Below are 22383 nucleotides of genomic sequence, written 5' to 3' on the forward strand. Positions count from 1 at the left end.
AGGCTGTTACAGCAGAAAAGGGGGTGGACCAACTCCATATTAATGCCCATGATTTTGGAATCAGATGTTGTACAAGCAGGTGTCCACATACTTTTGTAGTGTAAGTATAGAGGTATGGTGACGAGGCACCATGTCGTGTACTTCCTGGTCCTTGGTCATGTAGTGTACTACTCTATCACTCTTCACTTTTCTAATTTTAGGATTTTGTGCTGAGACAGCTAACCTGATAAGGACTGAGTACATCTGTATGGTAGCACCACAAAAGGTGGTCTCGGTATGAAATGTGTTGAATAAAGCAATACTGGTATCATATCTGATCAAACTGTAACTTTTGGAGGTTGTACAATACACTTGACTATATGTTTACATTAAACATTTTCACCACTTAAAATATTTTTTTTTCATAAACTATGTAAACAAAAAAGAAAGGAATCTATATCTGTTGGATGACAAATTAAAGCTACAAGTTCAAGTCAAAATAACGACCAGAGCATATGAGCTGATTTGAGACATCACATGGTTTTAACCACAGCGTCAACGAAGGAATACAAAGGTGAAATTATGCACACATAACCGGTGCCGCAATGGGCAAAAAGATTTCTTCATCAAACACGGTCAACGTGTTGCACTGTCCATGGAAAAGAAAGTAGGGCTGTCTCCGACAGAAAAATAATAATATATTGGTCGACCAAGAGTCATCTTTTCCTAACCAAAATTGGTCTACATTTTTAAACGTATACTTTTCCATACATAGTGTGTCTATGTTTGAATAAAATCAACTATAAGTAGGCTACTGAGCTTGTCTGATGCTTTAAGCACTGCCATTAAAAATTAAGGCTCACAAATTACTAAAGAGCGGGCCAGAGATCAATATAGCCTAACCAGAAGAAGAAACAAAAACCTGTTCTGGGCCAGCCATCTCACCCTGTTGCTGACTTAGCAGATTCTGATATTATGTCGCCTATGGATTAGTCCACTCTGACAGGCCTCTACAATGGACTAGTCACTCAGACGGACTCTACAATGGACTAGTCCCTCAGACAGGAGCTCTACAATGGACTAGTCCTCATGGACTAGTCCAATTCAGCCTCTACAATGGACTAGTCCACTCAGACAGGCCTCTGCAATGGACTAGTCCACTCAGACAGGCCTCTACAATGGACTAGTCCACTCAGACAGGCCTCTACAATGGACTAGTCCCACAATGGATTAGTCAGACAGGCCTCTACAATGGACTAGTCCACTGAGACAGGCTCTACAATGGACTAGTCCACTGAGACAGGCCTCTACAATGGACTAGTCCACTGAGACAGACCTCTACAATGGACTAGTCCACTGAGACAGGCCTCTACAATGGACCTAGTCCACTGGAGACAGGCCTCTACAATGGACTAGTCCACTGAGACAGGCCTCTCTACAATGGACTAGTCCACTGAGACAGCCTCTACAATGGACTAGTCCACTGAGACAGGCCTCTACAATGGATTAGTCCACCGAGACAGGCCTCTACAATCAGACAGGACAATGTCCACTCAGACAGGGCCTCTACAATGGACTAGTCCACTCAGACAGGCCTCTACAATAGATTAGTCCACTCTGACAGGCCTCTACAATGGATTAGTCCACTCATACAGGTGTCTTGTGTACCATAACATTTAAAAAATATATTTTTGCCAATGCTCCAATCAAAAGGTCTGTCGCCTAACAGCCCGTGACCAGACAACTAAATGGGGTCCAGTCTAAAATAAAAGCTTGTGAAAAAACGCTTGTGAAAAGTAAACAACGACTTGGCCATGGTTCAACATTAAGTAAATGTCCCCTCAATGGATTAAACTATTGACTTATTGGCCATGGTTCAACATTACAGCCACAATGTCCCTCAAAGGATTAACCCATCCTATTGCATAACTACAGTCGACCTATTGGCCATGGTTCAACATTACAGCCACAATGTCCCTCAAAGGATCACCCCATGCTATTGCATAACTAGTCGACCAGCCGGCCCACCTCACCTCAGGTAGGCTTATCGTAGCCTATAAAGCCCCAGTACTCCCCCTCAGCTCCTTGCACTGCATTCAGGCTTCCAGCCCCATCCCCACCACCTGATCAGCAACAGCCAGAATCATCTATCCACCTGGAACCTCTGCCATGCAGTCTGCGAGACCAACACCAAGCTGAACCCGGGTTGCCTGCTCCTGGCTCTGAGGCGCTACAGCGCTGCAGTTCACAACATGGAACAGACGGTCCTCCTCCCCAGCCTCCTCAGAGATGTGGAGTCAGACACCGACACCGATGGCGACGACGACTGTTTCCAGGACTGTCACTCTGCAGCCGGAAGCTCCCTAAAGACCTGTATGACTACTACCTGATGCTGAAGGCTGTCAGGAACACAGTGGAGAGTGGTCTGGTCACGCTGGACGACCGCAAGGCCAAGAACCAGACCTACCTGGCCCAGAATAAGACCATGCTGGAGGCTGACCCAGAGGCCTTGTTCCACTTCCACCTCAGGGGACTTTTTTCTCTGTCATGGGAAACCTCACCAAGAAGTCCCAGGGCGTCACAACCAAGTACATGGACATAATCAGAATAATGAATTAGACGACTCAGGTTAACCCCATTGACAAAACAAGCAATACATTTTGGGGCTTGAACATAACTAAGATTTACAACTGTCAAGCTGTTTACATATACCGTCAATAACACCAAGTCATGTGTAAAATTGAATAAAAGGTGCTTTTGTCAAAACTGACTTCTGCATGTCTGTTGTTTTTTTTTTCTTCTTAAATGTCTAAGACTCTTTAGTGATTGGAGTAAAGAAAAATAACAGAGCAGCTACAGGATATGTTTGTTAGCTGATCTACTTCCCCATTATGCATTCATCAAGACTAACACAGCAGATAATGATTCTGACATTTAATTATGTGTGAATTGTTAACAGCTCAGAATTTTGTCCTCATGATCTTCAGTTAAAGATGCAATTAGTTTAAAATCAGCTACATGTTTACTAGGGATGGGGAAGTGTCATACCAATCAGACCCCCCCTCCCCAATCAGACCCACCCCCCCACCCCCTGGAATTGCCCAGGCCTGCAACCTGTCACAAGCTTTCAGCTCGACTTGGAGATCAAAGCCTGGGCGTCCAAGGTAACTGTCACATTGAATAAGTACATAATGCTATTCTCCATCCACGAACAACAGGCGATAATCGACCTATTGTCTGAAACATAAAGACCACACTTTATTGGAGAGGAATAATATTCGGTGTAAACGAGAACACATTATTTGAGTAGGATTTTGTTTTATTATATACAAGACTCTAGGGTTTTACATAATATAACGGGTGATTGCAATAACAGCAACCAGGGACTACAGAGACAGATGGTAAAGTGTTCTCTTCTCCTTCAGCCAGCCTTCTACACTCAGCGAATTGGGTGAAAAGGCTCCACAATCTCAGCAAATGTCTTCTTCTCTGTGGAGATTAACACACACACACACACACACACAAAAAAAACACTTGATTAAATATTGAATAAAAATGACTGACATATGTAAATATCAGTTAGTTGCCCGAGTTTTGTGAAACAAGCTGGGTTGATTGCTCTGTGTATGTCAATGCCATATAAAATGTAAGAAATCAATAACATCCAAATGTGCCAATGATTTGATGTAACATTTGGTGCAGGATGGTATTTCTTTGGGGTCACAGCCAGAGCTAGAGCCTGGTTTGTGACTAGAAGAAACAGGCCTGTGTCATTTTTCTGATGGTCCATGAGAACATTATGAAGCTATGGGGGTGTTGTTGCTAGAATCTAGCCTAGTGATTGACTTGTCTTGAACACAGAGGCATTTGCGTCTTTCTATGTGGACATCAGTCCAATCCATTTACCTTTGTCTGAAAAGTCCTCTGGGTGGAGTCGCACGTATGCGTTCATGTCTCGGTCCAATCTAGCGTATGTGTAGTTCTCGTGTTTGGTGACATGGTAACCAATGAACCAACCAATGGATGCCAGCAAAGCTTGCCGGTGAACACCTGAAAAGACAATGACAAATACAGGTGGGTTGATCGGCCAATACAGGCCATTGATCGAGACAGGTGGGTCCACCTGTCGCATATCATGATGACACTCACCGGTCGAGATCAATGAGAGAATATTTGAAATAGACAAGGCAGCGTACACATTGTTGGATTAATTCATGCCGCAAAAAAACAAACATTTTAATAACAGAGATTGTTCTAAATTCTATCTGGACCTCCAGCAACTGTACACACTCATTTTATGAGTCTGCAGTTCCCACAAATTGAGAACGTAGATAGTATTGCCAATACCTGGTTAGTTGAAAAAAAAAAATCCCTGATGTTTTAAAAATTTTAATTGGCAGACCTGTAACTTCCAATATAATAGATATCAATGTGTGTGTGTGTGGGGGGAATCCCATTCTGGTGTTACAATCTGTAGCTAGTGTTAGCCTTGATCAGCCTGGTAAAGTGTTATTTCTATATTATTAAAATACCTATAAAGCCTATTTTAAATTTGTAGATGGTTGCATCGACGCTATAAGACATCCTGACATGACTGAGGGTGGGTATAATTTGTGGAACTTTTCCAACAGGAATCTGTTCCAGAAACTTGGTTAAGGTTGTCAACAAACAACACAAACAAAATAACATGATCAATTCACCAAGCTAACTAGCTGCAGAACAGTGTAGCAACTCACCATGTAGCTTTCTCTTACATGTTTTTGTCGATAGGCTACCAGAATGAGGACATTTTTCGGGAATAAACATGGAGAGTGAAACATTTGTAAAATAGACCATTCCCTACACGGTCTCTTATTCTGCCACTATACAACTTTGTATGTGTTGCTTGTTGGTAACCTTCTTATTTACGTGAAGTTTTTGAAAAACAGATTCATGTTGGAACCTTTAACAAATTATACCAAACCACATGACTGATATGCTGTCAGGTCAACTGAAAATGGCCACATTTCATAGATCAATCGATCCCAGTTATTATTGCAGACTAGACAATATATGTTCCATACTGCAGTGTATTATAATGTAACGTTACCTTCTTGAACATTAATTTACAGAAGACAGTGATTTTTTTTGTGTTAAGAATAGAAGTTGGCAAGCAGTGTTGTGGTGTTTGTAGCCAGCTGTCAAGCTAACTACCGGTTACAGTATGGTGTTTGTAGCCAGCTAACTAACTTAACGTTAAATCGTTACATTTGTTTGATAATTAAAACAACGAGCTATTATATAGCCTATGACATTAAAATGGTTTGACTTGGCTCTGGGTTGAGATCCAATTAGCTAGTTACAGCTAGTTACGGTGATCTTGTTGAGCGGCTAGTGCTAAAGTGTGCTAGCCGACTCTACCTGATTTCATGGGCGGCCTGCGGTTGAGGGCATTCTGTAGCATCGCAGAGCACCAGCCGATAACACCGAGCCAGACCGAGTTTCGGTTGATTATTCCTGGAGGTGGAAGGGCCTTCGCCTCATCTGGGAGCCCCATGTCGGAAAAATACACTGATCCAAACAATTATTATAAATTGACTTTATTGACTAGCCTGCTGGCACTTCACCTCACAGAGGAAACCAAGGGCATATTATTTAGCCGTTCAGTGTAACCGTGAAACCACTCCGTCAAGGAACCAAAACAGCTGGTTCCGCCCCAAAAATCTGATTCTTCTCTTTTTCAGTTCACAAAATTCCTTGTATTATAGTCAACCATATTTGCATGGTTTATTTTCCTCAAATAAAAACACTTTGTATTAATTCAATCATTTTGCCCCAACTCTCTAAAGTTGACTACATTTCAATTGGCCCTGACACTGTATATAGCTTCCTGTCCTATTTCTTACAGGACTGCACTGTTGGGTAGCTCTTGCAAGTTAAACATTTGTACTTGTGCATGTGACAAATAACACTTGATCTAGTTGATGGTTGGGAATATTTTGCAATAAAAAGCATGCTTTTGGAGCACTGAGGTAGATACAAAGCATTCAGAAAGTATTCAGACCCCTTCCCTATTTCCACATTTTGTTACGTTACTGCCATATTCTAAAATTGATTCAATAAAAAACTGAATTAACTTATTTATAAAAGTATTCAGACCCTTTGCTATGAGACTCAGAAATTAAGCTCAGGTGCATCCTATTCCCATTGATCATCCTTGAGATGTTTCTACAACTTGATTGGAGTCCACTTGTGGTAAATTCAATTGATTGGACATGATTTGGAAAGGCATACACCTGTCTATATAAGGTCCCACAGTTGACAGTGCATGTCAGAGCAAAAACCAAGCCACAAGGTCAAAGAAATTGTTTGTAGTGCATGGAGACAGGATTGTGTCAAGGCACAGATCTGGGAAGGGTACTAAAAATGTCTGCAGCATTGAAGGTCCCCAAATGCACAGTGGACTCCATCATTCTTAAATGGAAGAAGTTTGGCACCACCAAGACTCTTCCTAGAGCTGGCCACCCGGCCAAACTGAGCAATCTGGGGTGAAGGGCCTTAGTCAGGGAGGTGACCAAGAACCCAGTAGTCACTCTGACAGAGCACCAGAGTTCCTCTGTGGAGATGGGAAAACCTTCCAGAAGGACAACCATCTCTGCAGCACTCCACCAATCAGGCCTTCAAGGTAGAGTGGCCAGACGGAAGCCACTCCTCAGTAAAAGGCACCTGACAGCCCGCTTGGAGTTTTACAAAAGGCACCTAAAGGACTCTCAGACCATGAGAAACAAGATTCCTTGGTCCGATGAAACCAAGATTGGCCTGAATGCCAAGCGTCACGTCTTGAGGAAACCTGGCACCATCCCTACGGTGAAGCATGGTGGTGGCAGCATCCCTACAGTGAAGCATGGAGGTGGCAGACGAGGAGGCTGTCAAAAGTAAAAAATGTGGGAAAAGTGAAGTGGTCTGAATACTTTCTGAATGCTCTGTACTTTTCTCCTTCCCCCTTCTGACACCCAGGTGGCGACACACATCTCTGCGTGCCTGGCAGATATCTCAGCTTGGATGTTGGCCCACCACCTCAAGCCCAACCTCGACAAGGCAGAGCTGCTCTTCCTCCCGGGGAAGGCCTGCGCCGCTCCAACACATATCCATCCCGGTTGTGCAAAGAACCTTGACGTGACCCTGGTCAACACCCTGTTGTCCTCTATAAACATCAAAGCAGTGACTCGCTCCTGCAGGTTCATGCTCTACACCATCCGTAGAGTACGACCCTTCCTCATACAGGTAGTGGCGCTTGTCATCTCCCATTTGGACTACTTGCAGCTTGCTGTTGGCTAGGCACCCCGCCTGTGCCATCAAACCCCTGCAACACTGCAACTCGCCTGTTGTCCAACCTTCCCATGGCCCTCGCACCCTTAGAGGAGGGGGGGGGGACTGATCTCGCTCAGCCCAGTCCAAGCTCTTCTCTGTCCTGGTACCTCCATGGTGGAACCAGCCTCCTCCTGAAGGTAGGAGGGCAGAGTCCTGCCCATCTTTCGAAAACATCTGAAACCCCTACCTCTTCAAGGAGTGTCTTAAATAATCCCACAGTACCCCCACCACCTCGTGAACTAACATTTACACTTGACTTTAATAGCTCAGACCTTGCTGATAGCTACTTTATTAAGTAAAAATGTTATTACTTTGCCTGTGCTATGTGGTTGTCTCACCTACTGTAGCTGTCTCCTTCTCACCTACTGTAGCTGTCTCCTTCTCACCTACTGTAGCTGTCTCCCTTCTCACCTACTGTAGCTGTCTCCTTCTCACCTACTGTAGCTGTCTCCTTCTCACCTACTGTAGCTGTCTCCTTCTCACCTACTGTAGCTGTCTCCTTCTCACCTACTGTAGCTGTCTCCTTCTCACCTACTGTAGCTGTCTCCTTCTCACCTACTGTAGTTGTCTCCTTCTCACCTACTGTAGCTGTCTCCTTCTCACCTACTGTAGCTGTCTCCTTCTCACCTACTGTAGCTGTCTCCTTTCACCTACTGTAGCTGTCTCCTTCTCACCTACTGTAGCTGTCTCCTTCTCACCTACTGTAGCTGTCTCCTTCTCACCTACTGTAGCTGTCTCCCTTCTCACCTACTGTAGCTGTCTTAAGATGAATGCACCAACTGTAAGTCACTCTCTGGATGACAGTGTTTTCTAAATGACTAAAAATGTAAATGTCATTGAGGTAGATATGTACATAGAGGTAGGGGTAAATACACTCGGCAACAGGATAGATAATAAGCAGTAGGAGGGTATGTGTGGGGGAGTAATAGTGACCAGTAGCAGGATAAATCGATAGATACGAATGGCAATAAATAATCAATGAACAGCAGTGGTCATTCTGTAATAATTTAGTAACCCTGGTTGATGACACCTTACTATGACATCATCATCATCATCATCATCATCATCATCATATCCCTCCTGTACTTTGTGTATTAATTCAATGTCTGGTCAGGAAACAAATACGCAATAAACAGTGCATACCATACCATAGTAGCCAAGAGACTACAGTTCATGCAATATAAAAATACATTTAAAAAGGCTTCATAAATTGTGATTTTTTAAAAATCTAATCTTTACCACCATGATAACCTTGTGCTTAACCCTAACCTTAAATGAAGCACATGTTTTAGGATATTACCCATTTTAAATTTGTGGCTGTGGTAACTACTGAAAACCCTACTGCTGTTGCTGAGGCTGAGGGAACAAACACTGTTGGTGAAAAAGCCCTGTTGCAGATTTTGCTAAGCAGACTGAATGCATATCGAAATACTTTGAAAGTCGGGGGAATATCCCCACGTTTTTGGTAAGTGTAGTTAGTATTTTAAAATGTCACGATTATTTAGCTAACCAATTGGCATATTAAGCATCTTTGCTAGCGACTGAACTAGCTAGGTATCTAGCTAAAAGGCTAGCTGACGTACGTTAGCTGTTTTCTGGGAGGGAAACCATCGCATGCTATGTAATTAGCTTGTTTGCTTTTTTAAATATTTATAGATCAGATCTTAGTTTGTAGCTACTAGATAACAACTACAAAAGATGCATTTCCTCCAGTTTAGGTAAGCGATATGTTAATAAGTTATTAACAAGAGAGGTTGCTGACCAGCTTGCTAGGTAGCTAAATCAATGCACCCAGCCAGTTAACATATGCTGCAGCTTTAGCCACGGATGTATACCCTCCCTGAAAAAACATTATAGTCTTGTTATTCTAAGAGAAATAATAAGCCGCTAGCCTTTGTTTTTGCCCCCGGATACGGATTGGATTGTTATTTTTTTTTTGTTGTAATCAAATGTTAATAATATATAAATGTTATAGACAGGTAGACTAGAACAATGGTAATAGGACATGTTTTGTTCATGTAATTGTGAATTGGGAGGGGGGGCCTTAGCCAGGGCTCTTTCGGTTATGGACGGTCAATACATTTTGTTTGGTATCTGTAACTTGCTAATAACGTTAGCGAAAGATTGCATTTGAAACCCGTGAAAGTAACTAGGCCATCACTTAAATCTAGCTGCATCATGTAATTGCTCTTTTCCTTTCAGGTTTGCATGCCACATGATAGGCCGACTTCAAAGCAGAAACCACTGTATGATATTTAAAACATAGCTAGCTATTACAGTATTAGGATAAAGTATAGCGTACTATTTCCAATACATATGTTACGAGGCTGTAATTTGATAGTAACTAGTGGCTAGTTAAAGGGGTTGTTGGCTTGGATTGTTCTTCTCTCTCTCTCTCTCTCTCTCTCTCTCTCTCTCTCTGTCTCTCTCTCTGTCTCTCTCTCTGTCTCTCTCTCTCTCTCTCTCTCTCTGTCTCTCTGTGTGTGTGTGGACTTCTCCTTGCAGTCTTCCCAACATCACACCATTAGCCCCTGGCAACCAGTCCATAAAGACACATGCACACTAGGCCCTGCCATAGCAACATCTTGGATCCTTCAAGAGGAAAAACACTGAATGTGCTTCAGGGAAACACAATGGCTCTTTTGATGTGATGCATAAAAGGCAGCATTTAGAACTAAACACTTACTGTCAGATGCTGGTTAAATGTCAACAGTTGTTTTCTTTCACTTGTAGAACCTCAAAAGCTTCAAGAGCAGCTATTGTCGCTGTTGATGAAATGCAGAACTACTCAACACCTCCTTTTGGGAATAGACCTTTACTTACATTCTGTATTGTGCACTTATGCTATGCAAAATATCGGTGACGTTATCTAAACTATGCTCAAGGAAACGGTAGGAAGAGGCAGTGTAGCCAAACAGGAGGTTTATAAAGAATAATTTGTATGCAAGGTCAGTATTTGTATTATGGTGTCCACACGTTGTTGTTTACCTCTGCAGAATGACCTAGAATATTCTGTTATTCAATCCATTGATTTCTCTTTCTCTCTCTTTCTGTCTCTGTCTCTCTGTCTCTCTGTCTCTCTCTGTCTATCTCTCTCTCTCTCACTCTCCCCCCACCCTTTCTCTTTCTCTCTTGCACTCACTCATTCACTCTCTCTTTCTCACTCTCTCCCCTCACCCTTTCTCTCTTTCTCTCTCTCTTTCTCACTCTCTCCCCCACCCTTTTCTCTCTTTCTTTCACTCTTTCTCACTCTCTCTGTCTCTCTCTCTCTGTCTCACTCTCTCTCTGTCTCACTCTCTCTCTGTCTCTCTTTTTTCTCACTCTCCACCCCCACCCTTTCTCTTTCTCTCTTTCACTCACTCTCTCTTTCTCTCACTCTCCCCCACCCTTTCTCTCTCTCTCTGTCTCACTCTCTCTCTCACTCTCTCCCCACCCTCTCTGTCTCTCTTTTTCTCACTCTCTCTTTCTCACTCTCTTTCTCACTCTCTTCTCACTCTCTTTCCCCCACCCTTTCTTTCTCTCTCACTCTCCCCCCACCCTTTCTCTCTCTTTCTCACTCTCTTTCTCACTCTCTTTCTCACTCTCTTTCTCACTCTCTTTCTCACCCCCCACCCTTTCTTTTCTCTCTCACTCTCCCCTCACCCTTTCTCTCTTTCTCACTCTCCCCCACCCTTTCTCTCTCCCTCTCTCTCTCTCTTTCTCTTTCTTTCTCTCTCTCTCTTTCATCAACAGTTTAGGATGAGCATGGAAGATTATGACTACCTGTTCAAAATTGTACTAATAGGAAATGCTGGTGTTGGGAAAACCTGCCTGGTCCGACGCTTCCCAGGTTAGTATCTAATCATACATCAAACCTGCCTGGTCAGACGCTTCACTCAGGTTTTCGTAATCATACATCAAACCTGCCTGGTCCGACGCTTCACTCAGGTTAGTATCGTAATCATACATCAAACCTGCCTGGTTTCACTCAGGTTAGTATGAGCATACATCAAACCTGCCTGGTCCGACGCTTCACTCAGGTTAGTATGTAATCATACATCAAACCTGCCTGGTCCGACGTCACTCAGGTTAGTATCGTAATCATACATCAAACCTGCCTGGTCCGACGTCACTCAGGTTATCGTAATCATACAACAAACCTGCCTGGTCCGACGCTTCACTCAGGTTAGTATCGTAATCATACATCAAACCTGCCTGGTCCGACGGTTCACTCAGGTTAGTATCGTAATCATACAACAAACCTGCCTGGTCCGACGCTTCACTCAGGTTAGTATCGTAATCATACATCAATCTCATCAGTGAGTTGCGAAAAAACAATTATTTTAAATTCTGTAATTTTTCGGTCCGTTTCCCAGGGCCTTTTCCCCCCTGGACAAGGGGCTACCATAGGAGTTGACTTCATGATCAAGACTGTGGAGATCAAAGGGGAAAAAGTCAAGGTCTGTCAAATCACACTTCATGTCAAGGTCTGTCAAATCACACTTCATGTCAAGGTCTGTCAAATCACACTTCATGTCAAGGTCTGCCAAATCACACTTCATGTCAAGGTCTGTCAAATCACACTTCATGTCAAGGTCTGTCAAATCACACTTCATGCCAAGGTCTGTCAAATCACACTTCATGCCAAGGTCTGTCAAATCACACTTCATGTCAAGGTCTGTCAAATCACACTTCATGTCATGGTCTGTCAAATCACACTTCATGTCAAGGTCTGTCAAATCACACTTCATGTCAAGGTCTGTCAAATCACACTTCATGTCATGGTCTGTCAAATCACACTTCATGAACAATTAGGTCTGTCAAAGGGTTCACACTTCATGAACAATTGACAGCGGGTGATTTTATTTGACCCCCCCCAAATTTGTATGAGACTGTTAAAGAAACAAAAAAACAAAAAAACAGCAACTCAGCTCCCATGTGATTTTCATTTTGGAAAACTGTTTCAAAGTATTCTCATGCAGAATAGAGAGATACAGTGGGGCAAACAAAAGTATTTAGTCAGCCACCAATTGTGCAAGTTCTCCCACTTAAAAAGATGAGAGGCCTGTAATTTTCATAGGTACACTTCAACTATGACAGAAAATGAGATTTTTTTCTCCAGAAAATCACATTGTAGGATTTTTAATGAATTTATTTGCAAATTATGGTGGAAAATAAGTATTTGGTCACCTACAAACAAGCAAGATTTCTGGCTCTCACAGACCTGTAACTTCTTCTTTAAGAGGCTCCTCTGTCCTCAACTCGTTACCTGTATTAATGGCACCTGTTTGAATTTGTTATCAGTATAAAAGACACCTGTCCACAACCTCAAACAGTCACACTCCAAACTCCACTATGGCCAAGACCAAAGAGCTGTCAAAGGACGCCAGAAACAAAATTGTAGACCTGCACCAGGCTGGGAAGACTGAATCTGCAATAGGTAAGCAGCTTAGTTTGAAGAAATCAACTGTGGGAGCAATTATTAGGAAATGGAAGACATACAAGACCACTGATAATCTCCCTCGATCTGGGGCTCCACGCAAGATCTCACCCTGTGGGGTCAAACTGATCACAAGAATGAAAATCCCAGAACCACACGGGGGGACCTAGTGAATGACCTGCAGAGAGTTGGGACCAAAGTAACAAAGCCTACCATCAGTAACACACTACGCCGCCAGGGACTCAAATCCTGCAGTGCCAGACGTGTCCCCTGCTTAAGCCAGTACATGTCCAGGCCTGTCTGAAGTTTGCTAGAGAGCATTTGGATGATCCAGAAGAAGATTGGGAGAATGTCATATGGTCAGATGAAACCAAAATATAACTTTTTGGTAAAAACTTAACTCGTCGTGTTTGGAGGACAAAGAATGCTGAGTTGCATCCAAAGAACCATACCTACTGTGAAGCATGGGGGTGGAAACATCATGCTTTGGGGCTGTTTTTCTGCAAAGGGACCAGGACGACTGATCCGTGTAAAGGAAAGAATGAATGGGGCCATGTATCGTGAGATTTTGAGTGAAAACCTCCTTCCATCAGCAAGGGCATTGAAGATGAAACGTGGCTGGGTCTTTCAGCATTTCAAGGTCCTGGAGTGGCCCAGCCAGTCTCCAGATCTCAACCCCATAGAAAATCTTTGGAGGGAGTTGAAAGTCTGTGTTGCCCAGCAACAGCCCCAAAACATCACTGCTCTAGAGGACATCTGTATGGAGGAATGGGCCAAAATACCAGCAACAGTGTGTGAAAACCTTGTGAAGACTTACAGAAAACATTTGACCTCTGTCATTGCCAACAAAGGGTATATAACAATGTATTGAGATACTTATTTTCCACCATAATTTGCAAATAAATTCATTAAAAATCCTACAATGTGATTTTCTGGATTTTTTTCCCTCAGGCCTCTCATCTTTTTAAGTGGGAGAACAATTGGTGGCTGGCGAAATACTTTTTTGCCCCACTGTGTGTGTGATGGTATATAAATGTATTATCATGTTTTAGTCAAATATTATATCTGTTTCGGGCTTCTTGCAGTCAATTATCAGTCTACACATTATTTGTAATTATATTATGACCCCCTGACCATCCACTCAAGAAGAAATCTAGTTGACGATCCCTGCTGTAAAGGGAATCTAGTTGATGATCCCTGCTGTAAAGGGAATCTAGTTGACGATCCCTGCTGTAAAGGAATCTAGTTGACGATCCCTGCTGTAAAGGGAATCTAGTTGACGATCCTTGCTGTAAAGGGATCTAGTTGACGATCCCTGCTGTAAAGGGAATCTAGTTGACGATCCCTGCTGTAAAGGGAATCTAGTTGACGATCCCTGCTGTAAAGGGAATCTAGTTGACGATCCCTGCTGTAAAGGGAATCTAGTTGACGATCCCTGCTGTAAAGGGAATCTAGTTGACGATCCCTGCTGTAAAGGGAATCTAGATGACGATCCCTGCTGTAAAGGAATCTAGTTGACGATCCCTGCTGTAAAGGGAATCTAGTTGACGATCCCTGCTGTAAAGGGAATCTAGTTGACGATCCCTGCTGTAAAGGGAATCTAGTTGACGATCCCTGCTGTAAAGGGAATCTAGATGACGATCCCTGCTGTAAAGGAATCTAGTTGACGATCCCTGCTGTAAAGGGAATCTAGTTGACGATCCCTGCTGTAAAGGGAATCTAGATGACGATCCCTGCTGTAAAGGGAATCTAGTTGACGATCCCTGCTGTAAAGGAATCTAGTTGACGATCCCTGCTGTAAAGGAATCTAGTTGACGATCCCTGCTGTAAAGGGAATCTAGTTGACGATCCCTGCTGTAAAGGAATCTAGTTGACGATCCCTGCTGTAAAGGAATCTAGTTGACGATCCCTGCTGTAAAGGGAATCTAGTTGACGATCCCTGCTGTAAAGGGAATCTAGTTGACGATCCCTGCTGTAAAGGAATCTAGTTGACGATCCCTGCTGTAAAGGGAATCTAGTTGACGATCCCTGCTGTAAAGGAATCTAGTTGACGATCCCTGCTGTAAAGGGAATCTAGTTGACGATCCCTGCTGTAAAGGGAATCTAGATGACGATCCCTGCTGTAAAGGGAATCTAGATGACGATCCCTGCTGTAAAGGGAATCTAGTTGACGATCCCTGCTGTAAAGGGAATCTAGTTGACGATCCCTGCTGTAAAGGAATCTAGTTGACGATCCCTGCTGTAAAGGGAATCTAGTTGACGATCCCTGCTGTAAAGGGAATCTAGTTGACGATCCTTGCTGTAAAGGGATCTAGTTGACGATCCCTGCTGTAAAGGGAATCTAGTTGACGATCCCTGCTGTAAAGGGAATCTAGTTGACGATCCCTGCTGTAAAGGTATCTAGTTGACGATCCCTGCTGTAAAGGAATCTAGTTGACGATCCCTGCTGTAAAGGGAATCTAGTTGACGATCCCTGCTGTAAAGGTATCTAGTTGACGATCCCTGCTGTAATGGAATCTAGTTGACGATCCCTGCTGTAATGGAATCTAGTTGACGATCCCTGCTGTAATGGAATCTAGTTGACGATCCCTGCTGTAAAGGGAATCTAGATGACGATCCCTGCTGTAAAGGGAATCTAGATGACGATCCCTGCTGTAAAGGGAATCTAGATGACGATCCCTGCTGTAAAGGAATCTAGATGACGATCCCTGCTGTAAAGGGAATCTAGATGACGATCCCTGCTGTAAAGGGAATCTAGTTGACGATCCCTGCTGTAAAGGAATCTAGTTGACGATCCCTGCTGTAAAGGGAATCTAGTTGACGATCCCTGCTGTAAAGGGAATCTAGTTGACGATCCCTGCTGTAAAGGGAATCTAGTTGACGATCCCTGCTGTAAAGGGAATCTAGTTGACGATCCCTGCTGTAAAGGTATCTAGTTGACGATCCCTGCTGTAAAGGTATCTAGTTGACGATCCCTGCTGTAATGGAATCTAGTTGACGATCCCTGCTGTAATGGAATCTAGTTGACGATCCCTGCTGTAATGGAATCTAGTTGACGATCCCTGCTGTAAAGGTATCTAGTTGACGATCCCTGCTGTAAAGGGAATCTAGATGACGATCCCTGCTGTAAAGGAATCTAGTTGACGATCCCTGCTGTAAAGGGAATCTAGTTGACGATCCCTGCTGTAAAGGGAATCTAGTTGACGATCCCTGCTGTAAAGGAATCTAGTTGACGATCCCTGCTGTAAAGGAATCTAGTTGACGATCCCTGCTGTAAAGGGAATCTATTTGACTTTTTTTTATATTTTCCCAGCTGCAGTAAAGGGAATCTCACCCAGAGTTGACGGAGTGCCCTGCATGTCAATGACATCAGTTGAGGATCCCTGCTGTAAATGGCTGAGGGAGATTGACAGATCCCACCACCGTGGAATTTAGTTGATAGCATCCCTGCTGTAATGGGAATCTAGTTGACGATCCCTGCTGTAAAGGGAATCTGTGTTTGACCAGATCCCTGCTGTAAAGGGATTCTAGTTGACGTCAATATCCCTGCAGTGAAGGTCAAATCTGTGGTAAGTCCAAGGACTAGCTCACCGTAGGAAATCAAAAAGTTTTTTTTCAACGCCAGATTTTGGCTCAGGGCATCATGAGATTTAAAGAATCAAATCAGGAATAGGGTGGCTCAACGTTGCCTGTAACGTGTGGTTGTCCGACTCAAACGTAATATTAATGAATGTCCGGACGAAGGAGCTCTGGATAAAGAGCTTTGATAATGTGATTTGAACAATGTATCAAATTTTTATATTTTCATCCAGCTGCAGATCTGGGACACAGCAGGCCAGGCCCCGGGCTTTCCGTTCCATCACCCAGAGTTACTACCGGAGTCCCCTAGGGCCCCGGGCTGTATCCAACGTGATCATCCTCACCTATGACATCACGATCAGGACTGAGGTGCCTTCCTCCTGAGGAGATTGAGCTGTATCCAACCGGCGTGATCCTAGGGGCCCCGGGCTGCATCCAACCGGGCCGTGATCAGGAGTCCCCTAGGGCCCCCGGGCTGTATCCAACACCACCGTGATCAGGAGTTTTAGTCGGTGAGATAGCATTCACATACTGCAGTAATGGGTGTACTAAATGATAGCCCTATTGCTTACAAAGTGCACTGTGTTTGACCAGAGCTCATTGTGGACCAAAAGCCGTGATCAGGAGTTAGGGCATTGCATCACATTGATCGTCAATATCCCTCTGGTTAAAGGATCAAGTCCCCATACAAAAGCTGTGGTCATCAGTCCAGGGACTAGCTCAACGTAGGAAATCAGGGCCCCCGGGCTTATTTGCCGTATCAGGAGTCCCCTAGGGCCCCGGGCTGTATCAAATGTGCCTATTGGTCCCTTAGGGCCCAGGGTAGATGGCATTTTATCAGGGTAGATGGCATCTTATCACCGGCCGTGATCAGATGTCCGTAAAGTCCCATAGGGCCCCCCAGTAACTAATTTCAACCGGTTTTATCAGACAATGGGCCCAAGCTAATATTAATTGCAATTGTTCCATAGGGTTAGGCTGTATCCAATGCCGTGATCAGAATTTGGGAAGGGATTTTATCCAACCGGCCGTGATCAGGAGTCCCCTAGGGCCCCCGGGCTGTATCAACCGGCCGTGATGAGTTATTGGGCCCCGGGCTGTATCCAACCGGCCGTGATCAGGAGTCCCCTAGGGCCCCAGGCTGTATCCAACCGGCCGTGATCAGGAGACCCCTAGGGCCCCCGGGCTGTATCCAACCGGCCGTGATCAGGAGTCCCCTAGGGCCCCGGGCTGTATCCAACCGGCCGTGATCAGGAGTCCCCTAGGGCCCCGGGCTGTATCCAACCGGCCGTGATCAGGAGTCCCCTAGGGCCCCGGGCTGTATCCAACCGGCCGTGATCAGGAGTCCCCTAGGGCCCCCGGGCTGTATCCAACCGGCCGTGATCAGGAGTCCCCTAGGGCCCCGGGCTGTATCCAACCGGCCGTGATCAGGAGTCCCCTAGGGCCCCCGTATCCAACCGGCCGTGATCAGGATCCAGGGCCCCGGGCTGTATCCGGCCGTGATCAGGAGTCCCCTAGGGCCCCGGCTGTATCCAACCGGCCGTGATCAGGAGTCCCCTAGGGCCCCCGGCTGTATCCAACCGGCCGTGATCAGGAGTCCCCTAGGGCCCCCGGGCTGTATCCAACCGGCCGTGATCAGGAGTCCCCTAGGGCCCCGGGCTGTATCCAACCGGCCGTGATCAGGAGTCCCCTAGGGCCCCGGGCTGTATCCAACCGGCCGTGATCAGGAGTCCCCTAGGGCCCCGGGCTGTATCCAACCGGCCGTGATCAGGAGTCCCCTAGGGCCCCCGGGCTGTATCCAACCGGCCGTGATCAGGAGTCCCCTAGGGCCCCCGGGCTGTATCCAACCGGCCGTGATCAGGAGTCCCCTAGGGCCCCCGGGCTGTATCCAACCGGCCGTGATCAGGAGTCCCCTAGGGCCCCCGGGCTGTATCACAACCGGCCGTGATCAGGAGTCCCATAGGGCCCCCGGGCTGTATCCAACCGGCCGTGATCAGGAGTCCCCTAGGGCCCCGGGCTGTATCCAACCGGCCGTGATCAGGAGTCCCCTAGGGCCCCGGGCTGTATCCAACCGGCCGTGATCAGGAGTCCCCTAGGGCCCCCGGGCTGTATCCAACCGGCCGTGATCAGGAGTCCCCTAGGGCCCCGGGCTGTATCCAACCGGCCGTGATCAGGAGTCCCCTAGGGCCCCGGGCTGTATCCAACCGGCCGTGATCAGGAGTCCCCTAGGGCCCCCGGGCTGTATCCAACCGGCCGTGATCAGGAGTCCCTAGGGCCCCGGGCTGTATCCAACCGGCCGTGATCAGGAGTCCCCTAGGGCCCCGGGCTGTATCCAACCGGCCGTGATCAGGAGTCCCCTAGGGCCCCCGGGCTGTATCCAACCGGCCGTGATCAGGAGTCCCCTAGGGCCCCGGGCTGTATCCAACCGGCCGTGATCAGGAGTCCCCTAGGGCCCCCGGGCTGTATCCAACCGGCCGTGATCAGGAGTCCCCTAGGGCCCCGGGCTGTATCCAACCGGCCGTGATCAGGAGTCCCCTAGGGCCCCCGGGCTGTATCCAACCGGCCGTGATCAGGAGTCCCCTAGGGCCCCCGGGCTGTATCCAACCGGCCGTGATCAGGAGTCCCCTAGGGCCCCGGGCTGTATCCAACCGGCCGTGATCAGGAGTCCCCTAGGGCCCCCGGGCTGTATCCAACCGGCCGTGATCAGGAGTCCCCTAGGGCCCCGGGCTGTATCCAACCGGCCGTGATCAGGAGTCCCCTAGGGCCCCGGGCTGTATCCAACCGGCCGTGATCAGGAGTCCCCTAGGGCCCCGGGCTGTATCCAACCGGCCGTGATCAGGAGTCCCCTAGGGCCCCGGGCTGTATCCAACCGGCCGTGATCAGGAGTCCCCTAGGGCCCCCGGGCTGTATCCAACCGGCCGTGATCAGGAGTCCCCTAGGGCCCCCGGGCTGTATCCAACCGGCCGTGATCAGGAGTCCCCTAGGGCCCCGGGCTGTATCCAACCGGCCGTGATCAGGAGTCCCCTAGGGCCCCGGGCTGTATCCAACCGGCCGTGATCAGGAGTCCCCTAGGGCCCCGGGCTGTATCCAACCGGCCGTGATCAGGAGTCCCCTAGGGCCCCCGGGCTGTATCCAACCGGCCGTGATCAGGAGTCCCCTAGGGCCCCGGGCTGTATCCAACCGGCCGTGATCAGGAGTCCCCTAGGGCCCCGGGCTGTATCCAACCGGCCGTGATCAGGAGTCCCCTAGGGCCCCCGGGCTGTATCCAACCGGCCGTGATCAGGAGTCCCCTAGGGCCCCGGGCTGTATCCAACCGGCCGTGATCAGGAGTCCCCTAGGGCCCCCGGGCTGTATCCAACCGGCCGTGATCAGGAGTCCCCTAGGGGCCCCGGGCTGTATCCAACCGGCCGTGATCAGGAGTCCCCTAGGGCCCCGGGCTGTATCCAACCGGCCGTGATCAGGAGTCCCCTAGGGCCCCCGGGCTGTATCCAACCGGCCGTGATCAGGAGTCCCCTAGGGCCCCGGGCTGTATCCAACCGGCCGTGATCAGGAGTCCCCTAGGGCCCCCGGGCTGTATCCAACCGGCCGTGATCAGGAGTCCCCTAGGGCCCCGGGCTGTATCCAACCGGCCGTGATCAGGAGTCCCCTAGGGCCCCCGGGCTGTATCCAACCGGCCGTGATCAGGAGTCCCCTAGGGCCCCGGGCTGTATCACAACCGGCCGTGATTAGGAGTCCCATAGGGCGGCACACAACTTGTCCAGCGTCGTCCGGGTTTGGGGAGGGTTTGGCCGTCATTGTAAAATAAAACATTTGTTCTTAACTGACTTGCCTAGTTAAATAAAAAAAAATATATAAAAATTGGACGCTTTCCATCCTCTCTGCTATAACTCCGTTTTTGGAACGTTGTTTTTTTTTTTTTTTTTTTTTTTTTGCAAAGAACAGAACTTGTGTAAAAAGATCCAACAGTGTCGTTGATGCTTAATGTCAGCGATGAGAGGTTACAGTCAGCCTGTACACTAGACACTATGGCTGACGGTCAATATTAAAAGGGGAACATGTCCATTCTCTTCCAGTGTATTTCATTCAATGTCATGGAAGTTTACAGTCACACAGACACATATTTCCCTTCTCTTTTTCCTTTCCCCCCCCCCAGGCAATAAGATCGACCTTCTCTTTTTCCTTTCTTTCACCCCCATCCCAGGCAATAAGATCGACCTTCTCTTTTTCCTTTCACCCCCCCATCCCAGGCAATAAGATCGACCTAGCGGAGAAGAGGGAAGTCATGAGGCAGAGAGCGGAAGAGTTTGCGAACTCCCAGAGCATGCTTTATCTGGAGACCTCTGCCAAGGAGTCTGATAACGTGGAGAAGCTCTTTCTGGACCTGGCGTGCGAGCTGATCCGCGATGCCAAACAGAACACGCTGGACAACAATGACACGGCTAACGCTATGCCAGGAGAGGGGAAAACCATCAGCTACCTAGGTTGCTGCAGCACTAACTAGGTCAGATTCTAGAGTGCTGGGTTGTGTTCATTCCTGTTTATAAGGGCACAACACCAACGGGGGGGGGGGGGGGTTCTTATCGGACAGATTTAGCTCAGTCCCTTCCGCTTACCCTCTGTTTCGGGACGTTTTTCTTCCCAAGTTGAACGCCTATTGAACACCACCCTGAACTGTATTCTGGCCATGCAGCTGTGCTGAGTGCACTACGACGTAGACCGAACGCAGTGGAATGGCGGTGACAGGATGCCTCATGTCTGTTTTGTCCCAGTCCAGACTTCACGGTGCCACTTGTCAGTCTCTCTTTTGAGAGTCCCTCCCATGGCCTTTTTTTTTTTTTTTTTTTTTTTTTTTTTTTTTTACCTTCAACAGTATGATCTGTCCAATCACCTTCTTGTTGTTTTATCCTCTGTGGGAATAGAAATGTTCAGAGGATGCAATACAAGTTGCTGCCACTAGATGGGAGTACATAACCTTATCCCTGGTGCAACGGGATTGAACAGACTGTACTATAGGCCTTGTTGCAAGCTGAGGTAATATATTGGGATTTTATTTATTCATTTTTATTTCCCCCAAAGGAAATCTGAGGAAGGTTAAATGTATTCATACACCATTCATTCATTCAATGGGGGGGGGGGTTGTGCCTCCTGTCCTGTGAGTTGGTGGGTAGATTAAAAAAACTAAAATCCAGGAGGAGCTACCACCAGCACCTGATTTTCAAAAGCACCACAAATTATTTCCTCACCAACAGGACATGTACAATTCAAGTTCTTTAATTTGTCAACAACAAATGATCTGAATAGATAAATATGTATGGATGGGAATCCACCCAACCACTATTTATATATATATAAAAATACAAATCAAACACTTATGCATTTTAAATTTTGAACGCATGCTACATGAAATTGTTTGTTAGTTAGCTATTGTAGCCTACCTATACAATGCACAACATTAATATATAGCTATTATATACCCTTTCGATTTAGGCTTCCTCAGTTGACCTATTGGTTATTGAGTAATTGATTGGTGCCATTATTTTTTTACAGTATTGAAAGAAATGAAAAGCCCAATTTACCAGCCGTGATCATTAAGGGTTTTGTGTTTATTCCTCATCAGGACGCTTTATGTCCGAGAGCTTATAGTAGTAAAAGTAAAAAATCCTTCAAGTAGCAAACACCCAGTGTGGGTTTAACTAATTTCAAACCTTATCATTATTGTACAATTGATTGCACAAGTCATTTTGTGTCTCGGCTCAATTTCCTCAAGTGTCAAATGGTGTCTGTGGTTTGACACGCCTGAATACAATGCAGAGCTGCATGATAAAGACAGCAGTCGCGTGTGTGTGTCCCACGCTATCCTCCATGTCGTCCGCGCTCTCTACTTTTGACCACAGCCCTATGAGCCCCTATGGGCTCTGGTCAAAAGGTAGTGTGCTATTATAGAGAATAGGGACGATGCTGAATTATTGTTTTTGTCTTATGAATGATGATGGATGTTCATTTCAGATAATGTACCAGTGTTCATGAATGATGGATGTTCATTTCAGATAATGTAC

General features: G+C 46.5%; 1 protein-coding gene and 2 pseudogenes across 1 annotated transcript; 2 read left to right on the forward strand and 1 right to left on the reverse strand.

Annotated features, from left to right (window-relative positions):
- The window catches only part of LOC135553491 (mid1-interacting protein 1-B-like), a 6513-nt pseudogene extending 3764 nt beyond the window's left edge, over positions 1-2749 (forward strand).
- Positions 2750-3277: 528 nt separating this feature from the next.
- On the reverse strand, positions 3278-5641 carry LOC135553250 (NADH dehydrogenase [ubiquinone] 1 subunit C2-like). Its single transcript, XM_064985424.1, has 3 exons — positions 5380-5641; positions 3886-4029; positions 3278-3468 (listed from the first exon to the last, which is right to left on the reverse strand). Exons 1-3 carry the CDS (start codon positions 5513-5515, stop codon positions 3419-3421), a joined length of 330 nt encoding a protein of 109 aa, XP_064841496.1. The 5' UTR covers positions 5516-5641; the 3' UTR covers positions 3278-3418.
- A 3032-nt stretch (positions 5642-8673) lies between these two features.
- On the forward strand, positions 8674-21173 carry LOC135553249 (ras-related protein Rab-30-like; annotated as a pseudogene).
- The last annotated feature ends 1210 nt before the right edge of the window (positions 21174-22383 follow it).

Source organism: Oncorhynchus masou, chromosome 13 (genome assembly GCF_036934945.1).
Source record: "Oncorhynchus masou masou isolate Uvic2021 chromosome 13, UVic_Omas_1.1, whole genome shotgun sequence".
Classification (NCBI taxonomy): Eukaryota; Metazoa; Chordata; class Actinopteri; order Salmoniformes; family Salmonidae; genus Oncorhynchus; species Oncorhynchus masou.

Bases quoted from the DNA above. Each gene is read 5' to 3' on its own strand.
- LOC135553250 (XM_064985424.1), bottom strand. From the start codon at position 5,515: ATGGGGCTCCCAGATGAGGCGAAGGCCCTTCCACCTCCAGGAATAATC. The intron at 4,030-5,379 runs GTAGAGTCGGCT...TTGTCTTTTCAG, and splicing joins CAGGCCGCCCATGAAATCAG to GTGTTCACCGGCAAGCTTTG. The intron at 3,469-3,885 runs GTAAATGGATTG...TAATCTCCACAG, and splicing joins AGAGGACTTTTCAGACAAAG to AGAAGAAGACATTTGCTGAG.